The sequence below is a fragment of the Sus scrofa genome, chromosome 8 (assembly GCF_054392235.1).
Source record: "Sus scrofa isolate SSC_HxYL_T2T_F1_AM1 chromosome 8, Sscrofa_HxYL_maternal_Yorkshire_Landrace_v2.0, whole genome shotgun sequence".
In the NCBI taxonomy this organism is placed as follows: domain Eukaryota; kingdom Metazoa; phylum Chordata; class Mammalia; order Artiodactyla; family Suidae; genus Sus; species Sus scrofa.
Window position 1 is genome coordinate 92431124 of NC_139390.1, and position 14799 is coordinate 92445922.

Sequence of the window (14799 nt, forward strand, 5' to 3'; positions counted from 1 at the left end):
TGTAAATGAAGTGAGTCAGAAAGAGATAGTCCAATACCGTATGGTGTCACTTATAGGTAGAAGCTAAAATTTGACACACATGAACCTATCTACAGAACAGAAATAGACTCACACACGTAGAGAACTGACTTGTGGTTGCTAAGGGGGAGGGGTGGGAAAGGGATGGATTGGGAGTCAGGGATTAGCGGATGCAAACTATTACATATGGAATGGATAAATGACAAGATCCTATTGTATAGCACAGGGAACTATATGCAATATCCTGTGATAAATCATACAGAGAGGAATGTGAAAAAGAATTTATATATGCATATATATGTATGTGTGTATACATAGGTGTATATAAAAAAACTGAATCGCTTTACTTTACAGTAGAAATTAACACTACATTAAATCAACTACACTTCAATAAAACAAAATTAAAAAAAAAAAAGAAATCAGAGTATAGAAGAGCCTAATAAGCCAGGGGACCCACTGGGAAGTTTTAAGCAGAAGAGTAGCACGGTTTTATCTATGATTTAACAGAGTGGATGATAGAGGAATAAGAGTAGAAATGGGGGCTGAAGTAGTTACAAAGCATCTGCAGGGAAGACATTTCTCCTGTCTTCCCCTCTCCCCATAACCTGCCAGAGTAGGTAGAGTGTTCCCCTCACCTTGGCTCCTTCCTTTACCCCAACCCTTTGCTCAGACCTGAGAAAAAGGCAACAGAGGGCTATCACAGTGGACAAAGTCTTCGCGCCATCCTCAAGAGCCTCATTCAGGAAAGAGTTTATAATGATCTAGCTGCAGTGAAGCAAATGCAGCTGTGCAGATACAATCATCGACCAACCCACTCAAGTTTCAGCCTATGAGATTCTTTCAAGAGTTTTTTCCATTTAGTCCCATCAAGCAGTCTGAAGACTGCACAGATCAACAGCTTTAAGAAGTTATAGGCTCCCTTTCGGAGGGCAATTTGACCACATGTATTAAAACGTTAAATGCATACAATTTTATGCAAACATTTGACCCTACAATTTTTATGTCTAGCATTCCTCCTATAAAAACACCTAAGTCTCTGCACAAAGTTATATACACAAGAACATTCCCTCTGCATCATTTGTAATCATGAACACTGAAAACATCATAAATGTCTCACATTAATATAATGGTTAATTAACTTATGGTAATTCACAGTACAGGTTGTTATGCAGAATAATGTAGACCTACATGAACTCACAGGGAAGCAGTGATAAGTCTTATAGTTAAGGGAGGAAAAAAAAAAAAACTAGTTTCAGAATAATATGTGTAGTAATCCAATTTTGGAGAAAAGAGATAGATGTAAATGCCCACAAAACCATCAAACTAGTATCAGTGCTGGTCTTTGAGGAAGGGAGTGAGAGAAATGAGGAGGCAAAAGGGAAATTTAAGGATTGCTGTGCTCTCTTTGTTATGATTGAAGCTTTTACATTTCCTATGTGACTTTTTTTTTAAGAGGAAAAAAAAAAAAAACACAGAAATATGATTGGCCTGAAAATCTTAGGTAGTACTTCCCCCTTTTTACAAAAATGTCCTTAGGCTCCCAACCTGGTTGCCATTCCAACCACCAAATACCTGCCTTTCACTGCTCATCAAGCCCTATTTGACATCCTGCCTTCCAGGAGCCTTGCAGCGGGGCAGTCTGGTGCCTCTTGAGGCAAATTCACCCTCCATCCTGCAGGGGAGGACTGCCCAAGGTCCAAGTCCTTGGTGTCGGCAATGTAAATGCTTGAGTGGTCTCCACCCAGGCAGATGGAAGTTTGTAGAGCTCAGGGAATAGTTCAGATTAAATGCTTAATAGAATTCATTAGTAATAGATGGAGCTGCGCCCCCACCACAGCGGTCATCACACCCCAATGTGATGGGCCTTGGATTTCTCTCCCTACGTGGGTCAGACAGGTCTGTTCTGCCTTCGTACAAACAAATAGTGCCCTCTTCTGCCCAGCAGCTGAACTTCTCCACAAAGCAACAGGCTCCTGGAGTAACTGAAACTTCCATTCCATCAGGATGTGCCTTGCAAAATGAGCCAAAAAGATTGCAAAATAACACTCACGAGCCAAGGAGCCATTTGTAGGAAAGCTGTCACTCTGACTCTGCCCTAAATTCATGTCCCAATTTTATAAGCATCCTCTTTTAACCACTGAAAAATGATGAAAAGACTTAAAATACAGGGTAGGTCCCATCCATTAAAATGGCACACACAAAACATTTAAAGTGCTTACATTTTATATTGCTACAAAGAAAAGGAAATATTATTCTTGGCACGGCACAGAATACCAGTTCAAGTTTTCTGAGAAATAATCTGGCAATAAATTACATTTTTTTAAAAAAATCTCTTACTATATATTAGTCCAGTAATCATTAAATTTGGAAACATTTTCTAAGAAAACCTCCCCAAATAAAGTGATTTATACAAAGATATTTAGAGCAGTTATATTTCATTATTATAGAGGGTAAAACTGAAAAGCTCACATACAAATGGCAAGCCACAAAGAAACGGTAAAATGATAACAGCATAATATGACAAAGCTTTAGTATAAAACCATAGGGAATTGTACTTTCAAGGAGTACATGGTACATATGTACTGTGTATGACACTGCAGAAAAACAGAGAATACAAAATAAAGTGCATACTCCGACTGCAATGCAAGTGTGTACAACGCAAAAGACTCCAGCGTAAACAGTGAGAGGTTAGTATTTGTTCTTATCTATAAAAATGCTTAAGTACAAAGCAGTAAAGAGGGTGGGGTGGGGGGAAAGAAAGGTGGGAAAAAAAAACCTCTTACCTATTATTTCATGCTTCATTCCTCACTGCCTCATCTCAAAGCATCATTTACTGTTTTGGAAGCCAAGGAAATCTATTGTATTACATTAATGGTTTATTAACAGAAATATTCATTTATTAATGTACAGGAAAGCAAAATAGCCTGAAAGAGTGATGCCAAATCTCCTTTCTCATCTCTTAAACATACAGCTTCACATCTCTGGCTCATATAGACACAAGTTTTAAGAAAGTTCTAGGTCCATCTGTATCTTTAGCTTATTTAACCTTCTGGAACCTCTATTAACTCTTGTACAAAATAGAAATAAAAATACCTACCTCGCAGAGATAATGTATCTATAATTTTTAGGACAATGCCAGGCATAGAGTAAGTATAAAATAAATGAGTTTTTTGTATTTAATGGTTAAAATTATTATTGATATCATTATCATTATCATTATTTAACCTATCCTGGATTGATATGTTATTTAAAACTGTTCAGATCAAGTTACACAGACATGCTCCTCATCTTCCCAAAGCTTCAACATAAAATGGATAATAAGCACATGGGCAATTGCACAAAAACAGCAATGCAATGACAAGATAACATATTCACTCAAATCTGTTTATGCTGAGATTTTAGTGAGCACCAGCTTGGATTTATTAGTCTGACCCACTGATTAAATAGCATTATCTGAGTCACAAACTACGAAATCAGGAAACCATTAAGAAATGATGTGATTAAAAGAGTCACCAAATAAAATATATATCAGAGTAAAAAATTTAGTAACAGAAAAGCTTTATCCTGTTAGATAAACTTTTTATTCATAATGTCAACAATAGTCTCTAATGGAATTTTTAATGATCTATTGCAATCTGAACTGACTAAAATAAATAGACGCTCTTTATAATCTCAAGCCAAACATTTAATTAAATATACCAAACATAAATGGCATACTTTTTAATCCAGTCCCCCAAGCAAAAATGTCAGGAAGGCCTTCTTGTTAACTGAAAAATAAACAAATCTCCAGGAGAACAGAGCCACTTCTTTTTAACAATCTCTTCATTAGGTTTAAAAATATAATTTTAATAAAAGATTGTTTATATTGCTTTCACACAACCAAATATCCTTTTGTGTTTTTCCAATAATTAAGAGATAACTATGAGTCTTTTCCTAAATTTGTCCACTTTCTACTATGTTTGCATTAGTTGAACTTACATAACTAAGTAATCAAAACTCATTTCCAGCTAGCTTTTACCAAGACCATCTCTCTGCTTATCTAAGTTATATTTAAATTACTAACATCATTTACCTCTTTTTTAATGTTTGAATATTAATAAATTTTATTAATTTAGCTAAGCCAAACAACATTCTGATTTATAAAAGTTAATTTGAAATGTGTATTAGTAAAATAATTAATTATTTGAGGCTTAGAATAGATTTCAGCAGAAATTCAGTTGGAAATTCCTGGTATATGTAATAGAAAAATGTTCATATTTGGAGTTTTCCATACAGACATCTCTTTATCCATTACCCATATAGGACAGGATTTCCAGACCCCACAAGGATATCTACTTGAAAAACCAAGAATTAGGTGGAACCCAGTCATAGGCAGAACTCCAAGTTTGAATTAACTTATAAAGTAGAATATGATCCATTTTGAGGTATCAAACACCCTTTGTTTAGTTTGCTCTTTGCCTCAGTTTTTGCCTTGTTTTGGTTTGCTTTTAATTCAACTTTCAGTCTAGATATTGGAGGTATGTTTTCAGCCAGCTAAGTAGATTTCAAGAGACCAGAAATAGAACAGACAATAGAAAGAGCTTCTATTCTTCCATCCTTTCATTCATTTATTCATTCATTCGCCAGGGTTCATATGCATTCTACTCTCTGGAAATTAGGGGAAAAAAGAAGATCACTGTTTTGCTGTCTAAAAAGGATGAGGGAAATATACTTTTGTAATCAAAGGAAGAATATATTAGCCAACAACTATTTAAAATCATGATTTCTAGGATTTGGTTAACAACTACTTATTCAGAAGTGGTGATGTGCACTGCGCGTGATGAATAAGAAAGTAGAATCCTCATCCTCATAGATCTTAGTGGCTATTGAAGCAGAAATAGAATTAAGGTGGCAACTAGGAGGCAGCAATGCAAGTACAGAGTTCCATGGGAAGATATGAGAAAGGACCCAGAACGAAAGGGTCAGAAACTCTTCAGGAGGAAGAAGGATATCCAAGTTGAAATCTTCAGTGTTGACACGTATTTATTACCATTAGTGATTAAAGCAACAAAAAAAATAAAATAGTCATAATATATGATAAGAGTTGGTTTGTATACCATTAGCATTGACTTTTGAACAACCCAAGTTTGAACTACGTGGGTCCTCTATAAGTGGATTTTTTTTTCATTAAACAGATACCACAGTACCATTCAATCCAAATTGGTAGACTCGGGGATGCAGAACCATTGATATGGATGGCCACCTGTAAGGTTATACTGTAAAGTCATACTTGCATTTTCGAGTTGGGGAAGGTTGGTGCCCCTAGCTCCTGCATTGTTCAAGAGCTAACTGTATTTGCAATGATTTTTTTTTAAATAATATTTTATATTGGTGAGGGTTCAGGAGTAGAGGAAGCAGCCTCAAAAGGTGGTGATGAGAATGGAAGAATTGGGAATACCACTCAGTACAATGTGGCAATATACACCAAAAACATTGAATACTGTATATTGGGTTTTTTTTTTTTAACCTAAAATACCAATTCTAGACACTTACTCTAGAGAAAAATTAAAGATATGGGAAAACATTATCTATAATACCATCTAAATATCCAAGTAAGTGGTAATGATTAAATAAACAGTAGTCCATTCATATAATGGAAAACTATTGTTAAAATATTGCTATAAAAAATATTTGACATGGATTCAGTCATGACATATTAAGTGAAATTAAGAAGACTTCAAATCTAGACATAGAAGTCACCCATTTTGTTAAAAAAAAAATGCACACACACACGAACACAGAAGTTCTGGAAAGACACAAAAAGTGTGTTAAAGTTATCTCTGGGTGACAGATTGTATGTCTTTTTGTGTGTGTCTCTGTTTTCTAATGTTTCATATTGAAAATATGCTCCTTATCAGACACAACTTAGAATAGATTTACAAGGAGATCCTGCTGAGTAGCCTTGAGAACTATGTCTAGATACTCATACTGCAACAGAACAAAGGGTGGGGGAAAAAATGTATACATGTAAGGATGACTTGATCCCCTTGCTGTACAGTGGGAAAAAAATAAATTAAAAAAATAAAATAAAATAAAATAAATAAAATAGAAAAAAAAGAAAATATGCTCCTTTTATAATTAGAAAAACAAAAATTAGGGGCGTCAGGACAAAACACATTAAATTCTAAATACTTATTATCCCATCCTCCTTCTACTTCCTAGGGAGAGTAGATACTGAAAAGGTTTTGCTGCACAAAAGTAGGGGTGAGGACAAATTGCAGAGGTGAGAGAGGGTTGAATCTCTCTGCATGGACCCTAAATAGTGCCACCCAGAGGAGAGAGAGAAAAAAAAATGTGATCCCAGAAAGATTCTGGGGAGAAAGAGTGGAAGACAGAGAGACAAAGCAAAAGAAAAGAGGACACAGAAGAAATAAAGATGAGTCCTAAGGTGCTCCTATAATTAGCACAGCTCTGGAGAGTTTTCATGTTCTATGTGGCATATCTCCCTCCTGAGGGCTCACGGAAAAAATCTTTAGCTAAGATTTTGGAGGAGATGCCAGGGAAAGCAGCCATTTTCCCAGTAAGATGAATAGTCTCCCAAAAGTGAAAAAAAAATTAACTTTTATAAGAAGGTGACTGAGAACAACAACCAGAAAAAGGTTGAAAAGGATAAGATGGCAGAAGATTCTGGTTTCCACGTTCTCAAAGCCAGAGGCACCTGTGTGGGAGTCATGAACATAGAGTAGCTATTCTTAGAGCTGGTGATGCCTCGAATGGCTAAACAAGATGCACCACGTGGGAAAAGAACCTAGAGCAGCCCACCCATCAGGAGCAAAGCTGGGAGTCAGCCAGTAGATCACCAAAGGCTTTACCAGCTTGGGAAGAGGAGGAGCCTTGAAGTGAAAAGAGTCATAAATATCCCAAATCTTTCACTTCAAGGAAAGCACTGGTTCCAGAGGAACAAGATAACAAAAGAGCTCAAAGAAAAAAGGTTTTGAGGAAAAACGGTTTATAAAGATAAAAAGCCACCTAAAGATAGGCTCTCATCAACAGGACCAAATGATCGTTTAAAAACATCATATCGGATCATGCCACCCTTCCATGCAAATGTCTCTAATGGCTCCTTATTTCACTCACACTGAGCCAGGTTCTTTACACGGCCCCACGTGGTCTGCAGTCTCCTTCAGCCCCAGGTCCTTATTCCATTCCACTTCCTTGCTGTTTCTCTAATACACCAAGCACAATCTCACCTTAGAAATTTGCACTAGCTCTTCCCTCTGCCTGGAATGTCTTCTACAAGATTTCCACGTGGCTGACTCCCTCCCCACCTTCAGACTTGGCTCAAACGTCACCTTCTATCAGTCCCACCTTGACCACCATATTTCCAGATGCAACTGGCTTTCACAGGAATGACCACCATGTCCTACTTCCAATTCCTCTCGCTCTGCTCTATTGGTCCCCCAGGCACAATCACCTTCTAGCTTCGAACTTATTTATTATGTTCATTATTTATTTCTGTCTCCCCTACAAGGGTAGAGCTCTTTGTTTACAAGGACTGATAAACTCCAAGCATTTGGAACAGTCGTTAGTACTCCATTTGTTCTCAAAAGATAATTTTCAATAAATAAATGATTGGATAAGGGCCCATGCTTGTTTCAATCTTCAATATTAATTCTGGAATCCAGGGTAACCATGCAAACTAAGCATAGGAAAACGTAAAATAATTATAAGACCATAAAATGGGTCTGCTAAAGTATTTGGAGTTATACTATCAAAGAAATATTCAAATTGTTAAATGGTGCTATTAGCATCATTCCTAAGTGTTCTTCTTTCTCGGATCTTCAAGGTTAAAAAATTGTCCTTAATTAACTAGGTTTCAGCATCCTGTAAGATGAGAGACTTACACTAGATCATCATAATGATCTCTTCCAAAGGGTTGCAATTCCACACTTATGATTTTCAGGTACTTGTTCCAATCTGTCTGACAGTCAGAAATATTGCCAGTTTTAGCCCCTCATATAATATGTTGTCAGGCCTATTTTTGCATGAAACTGTCTTTGATTCATATTCTCAACTTCTCTGGATCTTTCTACAAAGCATGAAAATTTAAATTTATATTTTTAAGTACACACAAACAAGAAAGAAAGAATTGAGAGACTTTTCTTAATCTGAGAAAACCTCTGAATTGAGGGACAAATTAGGTGTATGGAATTAACAGATATACAACCACTATGTGTAAAATAAATAAACAGCCAGGATTTACTATGGAGCACAGGGAACTATATTCAATATCTTCCAATAACCCATAATTGAGAGGAATCTGAAAAATACATATATACTATAAATATAACAGAATCACTTATCTGTACACGTGAAACTAATATATCATAAATCAACTACAGTTCAATTTAAAAAGTTAAGATGATGAAGCAGAATATATTGATAACAACCATTCATTAAAAACAAGACTGTTTAGAAAATTTCAGGTGGCAACATTTTCAGGCAATAAGTTTGAGAGGGGAGGGGTTTCTCCTCTTTTTTCTCTCTTTCAAACTCTTTTCTGAAAATAAGTGCTTTCTCGATTGCACAAAATGGTAGAATTCACAAAAGCCCAGTTCCCACCATTATTTTTTTATATTTTACTACTACTTTGAAGATGTCTAATCTTAAATTCTGGTGCCTTCACACAGCTCAGCAAAAATGTGAAAAGATATTAAATCCCCAAGCTCAACAGCTTGTAGCATCTTTTGGAATCATTTTATTTATTTATTTTATTTATTTTTTTTTTTTTTTTGTCTTTTTGCTATTTCTTGGGCCGCTCCTACGGCATATGGAGGTTCCCAGGCTAGGGGTTGAATCGGAGCTGCAGCCACCGGCCTACGCCAGAGCCACAGCAACGCTGGATCCGAGCCGCGTCTGCAACCTACACCACAGCTCATGGCAACACCAGATCCTTAACCCACTGAGCAAGGGCAGGGACCGAACCCGCAACCTCATGGTTCTTAGTCGGATTCGTTAACCACTGCGCCACGACGGGAACTCCTGGAATCATTTTAAATTCGTTAAAACAAAGCAAACAAACTAATCTAGAAAGCCAGAATTGTTAGAGGACTTACTGTCCAAGAAACTATGATTTTATTTTATTTTATTTTATTTATTTATTTTTTTTTTTTTGTCTTTTTGTTGTTGTTGCTATTTCTTGGGCTGCTCCCGCGGCATATGGAGGTTCCCAGGCTAGGGGTTGAATCGGAGCTGTAGCCACCGGCCTACGCCAGAGCCACAGCAACGCAGGATCCGAGCCGCGTCTGCAGCCTACACCACAGCTCACAGCAACGCCGGATCGTTTAACCCACTGAGCAAGGGCAGGGACCGAACCCGCAACCTCATGGTTCCTAGTTGGATTCATTAACCACTGCGCCACAACGGGAACTCCGAAACTATGATTTTATAAGCAAACCATATACACATACCCTCTGTATTCCTAGACCAAAGTAACTTCATGTCAGAAAAAAAAAACCTAAAAAGTTTACATATATTTCAATGTTCATCCTCCTCAATGTCCATCTTCCTCAATCATCTTGTTAGAGAGATCATTAAATCCAACTAGGAAGATAACATGTTTTCAAACCCTCAAAATCTGAGGAAATATTACATCCTAAAGTGTATGCATTTCAGAGTTAATGCTTGATCAATGAACAATTAAATTTGTTTAATGTTACAATGATCTTCACATTAATTTGCCTGGAGTAAAAACAAGAGCTCCACACAAGATAGCTCAAATGACTTTTAAGTTCTCAGTTGCTAAATGGCTCCAGAATACAAATGGATAGTCATATGAGCACTCAGTGAATTCCTAATAAGTAGGTGCCATCACGCTGATTGCAATATATAGTGACATCACTTGCAAGCTAAAGGGTGCCTCGAACTCTGTATTTGAGACCTGGCACTGCAGCTACATTCTTTGCTCCATCAATTCAAGCCTCATTTAGGCTGTAAATGAATGTGCACTGGATGAGTGTATTTTCTAAGTGGATTAAATGTAGTTTATAAATGATTTTTTTTCCCACAATTCTCAAATGTCCCGAATTTTCCATCAGAAATTATCCTTTCCCTGGCTGAGGAATGCCAGACTAAGATTTCTAAAGACCTGATAAAAATTTGAGTTAAATGAACCATCATGTCCCCTCCTCCTCCATAAAATACTGTGAATTCTTCCTTCCAGAGGCCACTATAGTACAAAGATTATAATGGCATAAAAGAAGCACTAGAGAAAGAGGATTGTAAGGAAGTCTCTACCTCAAAATGAGAACTTCTTCACTCGTTTATTCAAGAACAAGGATTTCTAAAGACGAAAGAATGGCAAATCCTTAGTCATTTTTATCAAAGTTAGACAAGCATGCTGTTTCCTTATGACTTTCCTTTTTTTTTCCCCCCCAGCATCTCCAAAGTCCTTTTCTGCTATCTAGTTGGCACCCTATTCACCATTTCTGTCGTGTACTGTGTTCACCCATAAAATCAAACCAATGGGGAAATGTCTTCCTGTGATGCTTCAAAAAATTCTTCATTTGGAGCCAGCAGAAATGGGTTAGGAAGCACTGTACCCAAACACTGTGTCTAAGGCTTTTCATTTGAGAAGGTAGAAGGAAAAAGGCAGACAAGCTCCAAAGCTTTACACCCCTTAGAAAAAAAAAGAAAGCTGGTTATGAGAAATCAGTTCAAGATACATATGGGAGAAAAATTACAGTGACTGCCAGTTAAGGTACAACCTAATTAAAGAGAGAAATGGTACCCATGTACATCAGTCAGGACCAGCTAGTTTATGCTATGGTGTCAGGAAACACCAAACTCTGAAGGGCTTAACACGACAGAAGTGTTTCTCACTCACCCAGTGTTCTCTGCTGTCTGTCCTGGAGGCAAGGTCTGGGTTTTGCTAGCTGCCTTGATCTCTCTGTTAGGAAGGTCATGGAGAGGACGTGACCGTGAGTTAACCCACGAGCTGGACCCTGGCAAACGGAGGCTCCTCCGGCCTTGTCCTTGGAATGTGCCATCAGCCCGCTGTTCACGCAGAGGGAGCCATTTTCAAGGATGCATCTTTCGGAGAGATATGTGTCACTGAGACCATCTGGACTGAACCCAGCTAAGGCCACCAACAAACTTTAAAGATTTTGGCGGGCGGGTGTGGAGAACACTCTTCTCGCAGCCGCGGGAAAGAAGCCTCCTATGTAAGTTTCCTTGTTTATTACTTTGCCGCCAAACAGGCTGGCCCCTGGTCTGCCTCTTTTTTTTTTTTTTTTTTTTTTCGATCTCTCCTTGCCCTCCATGTATGCGAGCCACTTTGCAGAGCAACACTTTTGGCACCCAAGACCACACAGCATGAAAGAGGTGGAGCCGGGCAGTCTCCTATGGGTGTTACAGAACCAAAGTTGGGTCCACTGGCCACAGAGCAGTAAAGCCAATCCACTGGCGCGGGATTGTGGTGAAGGTAAGTGCAACGTTTATTGTAAGGTGTCAGACAAAGAGTCTGGGACAGATAAATGCTCAAAAAGCCTGAACTCCCCAGTGGGTTTCAGGAAAGCATTTTTTAAAATTTTTTATTGAAGTATAGCCGATTTACAATGTTATCTTAATTTCTGCTGTACTGCAAAGCAATTCAGTTACATATGTATATTCATCTTTTTTAATATATTCTTTTCCATTATGGTTTATCACGGGATATTGAATATAGTTCCCTGTGCTATACAGTAAGACCCTGTTATTATCCATTCTATATATGATAGTTTGCATCTGCTAACCCCAGCCTCCTTCTCCATCCCATTGTAAAGGCAAGGGGAAGGAGAGAACTCACAAGATGTGTGAGGAGCTCATGCGTAGTTCTCCGATGGTTGATGGTGAGGTGAGAGGGCAGTGTTCCCAGGGGTTAATGTTTTCAATCCTCAGGTTCTGGTGGGTCTGGAGGTTATGTGTTCATGGTCATCCAGTAGTTAACTTCTTCCATTTGGTGGAGGTTTTAGCATCTGAAAAAAAGGAAATGTGCTTTGGATACTGTTCTCTGAGTACTCCAAGGAGGAACTAAAGATACTGTGACTGCCAAATGGCTGACTTACTGTTTAAATTCTTACCAGTTCTCCTTGCCCAGTTGCTGTTTCTGTCACTACATGTTTTCATCCTTTCAATTATTAAATCTTTTTTTTTCCTCTTTGGCCACACCCATGGCATGGGAAATTCCCTGAACTGACCATCTGAGCCACTGCAGTGACACTGCTGGATTCTGTACCTGCTAAGCCACACTGGAACTCCTCAATCATTAATTCTAGAGCCAAAATTTTGTGACTCAGAGGAGGCCCGAGAGACTGTAGCTTTTCCACTAACAAGAGGCAGAGAGAGGACCCAGGGGGAGGGGTCTGTCCCACTAAGGCCTCATAGGGTCCGGTTGGGTTACATGTGTACTAAGTCCTTAAGCCCCAAGCATCACATGGCACCTGTAACTCCTGTTTTATTGGCTAAAGTGAGTCATAAGATCTCACCCGACCTCAAGGAGATGTGAAAATTCAATACCTTTCCTATCTCTATGCCTCAACCTCATGTGCCTGGAAAGAGTAGAACCAGAAACACAGGTGAAGAACCCAAATATTTTCCATACCATGGAAAATCAAATGAACCAGATTTCCTACCTAGATGTCAAGCTATATTTTCTCTAGCCCATTTACTCTGTCCTAATTTGTTCTTTACCAATAAACTTATATGGAATCATGGAATATAAATTACCATGGAAATATGAATGGTGCAGATAGGTAACTTAATTATTGTAGGATGAATACTTACATAAAAGTTAGAATTACTTTATGCTTAATATCAAAACAGATAAGAAAAAGAAATATTTATCTTGAATGAATCTTGATAAGTAAAATTATCATTTATTAACATGAACTAAGGAATGATTGTGTTGAAAAGTGTATGAAAATATAAATGTAAAACAATGTTCATGTTTCTGTCCCTAAATCCAAAATTGTTATAATTTTGATAAAACGTATGACTCAATTTTAGACATTTATTGACAGATACCTTACTCAATGATAAAATAATTTGTAAAAAAAATCTAAAATATATAATTTTACCATTAGAGCTAGCTGAATGCAGAAATATTTTTAAAACATAATTTATAACAAGAGCAAAAATCTTTACTTATTTTTCTGTATCATTCAGTGCCCTACAATTGATTACTTTTATTATTTAGTGAGTAATCTTAGGAGATTTTAAATTACATTATATGATCAGTAATCTTAACAGATGAAAACTTTGACAGTATATGTGTGTGAAATAACAATATGGTGTAAAAACAAAAGGTAACAAATCCAGAACCAAAAAATTTTCACTAACTGCAATGACAAGAACAGTTCTAAGAATTTGAGAAAGTTTTAATAGAAGCTTATGTGAAAACTACTGTTAAGGAAATCTATAACTTACATGAAAGCAGGTAGAGCAGAACCTAAAAATAAAAAAAGTTGAGTGGGCTCAAAATAGAATAATTTGTTTGAACTTAACATTGATGAAAGTTAGAGAAAGAAACAGAAAAGAGAAAGAGGAAAAACTTAGAAGTTTGAGCTGTGCTTATAAATTGATTCTCATTTTAACAGATATCCCAATCCTATTGATCATGAGTGTTTTCTCTTTCCAGGAGTCATGCTGTGAGCCAGTGTACACATTCCAGAAGCCAGGATTTCTCAGCCCCATTGTGAATTTCCTCTGTTGAAAATGTCAAGTGCAGTGGAGGCAGTGGTGTCACTGGACCTGCAAATCCTGCATTTTTCTCAGACCTGATTTCACCATGTTAAGATGGGCATCAGTCAGCCAGCGCTCAAGGAGAGGAAGGTAAGCAGGACAGCAGAGGATTTAGAGAAATACTCTTAGGAAGAATGGAGTTCCTGAGGATATTAACCCAGAAAAGAAAAGCCACAGGTATAACATGATGGCTCTCTTATAGTATTTCAAGAGCTATAGTGTATAAAGAGAATTTGATCTATCCTCCACAGTAAGAAAGAACAGGCCATGATAAGAATATAGATAAATACAAGAAATATTCATAACAGTTATAACTGACCAAATAGGTATTATTTGATAGTAAACTTCTTGTATATAGAGAGAATGTTTTAAAAAATGGATGTTTTTCTTTGGGGGATGTTTTAACAAGAACATTTATACTGAATGGAGGTTAGAGGAACTCAACCCCAATATTTTCTCCATTGCTCTAATCATTATAATCTATACATCTAGGGATTGGGCATGTTTCTTTTTTTTTTTTTTTTTTTTGTTGTTGTTGTTGTTGCTATTTCTCGGGTCGCTCCCGCGGGATATGGAGGTTCCCAGGCTAGGAGTCAAATTGGAGCTGTAGCCACCGGCCTACACCAGAGCCACAGCAACGCAGGATCCGAGCCGCGTCTGCAACCTACACCACAGCTCAAGGCAACGCCGGATCGTTAACCCACTGAGCAAGGGCCGGGACCAAACCCGCAACCTCATGGTTCCTAGTCGGATTCGTTAACCACTGCGCCACGACGGGAACTCCTGGGCATGTTTCTTAGATTAAAAAGTTGACCTGGGGGAAGAAAACATTCAGAGCCAAATCTGGAGATTTAATCAGACAGTCAAGCTGAGTTATACCAAAACAAATGTTTTAGTGTGTGTATACGAGTGTGTGTGTTTTATAAAATAAAGTAAGACTTTAAAGTAATGAAATAATTTTAATGTATGACTCTGTAGAAATCCTAAAGTGTGTTGAGGGGTTGTTTGGTTGGTTTTCTTGAT

At 37.6% G+C, this 14799-nt stretch overlaps 1 protein-coding gene across 2 annotated transcripts in view; it reads right to left on the bottom strand.

The window, feature by feature from the left end:
- The window catches only part of LOC102160366 (uncharacterized), a 229294-nt gene extending 217283 nt beyond the window's left edge, over positions 1-12011 (bottom strand). Inside the window, exons 1-2 of one of the 2 annotated variants that reach the window (XM_084972836.1) lie at positions 11843-12011; positions 10883-11088 (exon numbers count right to left, since the gene is read on the bottom strand). In XM_084972836.1, the coding sequence (XP_084828962.1) occupies positions 10883-11088; positions 11843-11862 (226 nt within the window). In that variant the 5' untranslated portion in view covers positions 11863-12011. Of the gene's footprint in view, positions 1-10882; positions 11230-11842 lie in introns of those variants that run through there. The other variant, XM_084972837.1, reaches the window with a different exon arrangement.
- Positions 12012-14799: the final 2788 nt, after the last annotated feature.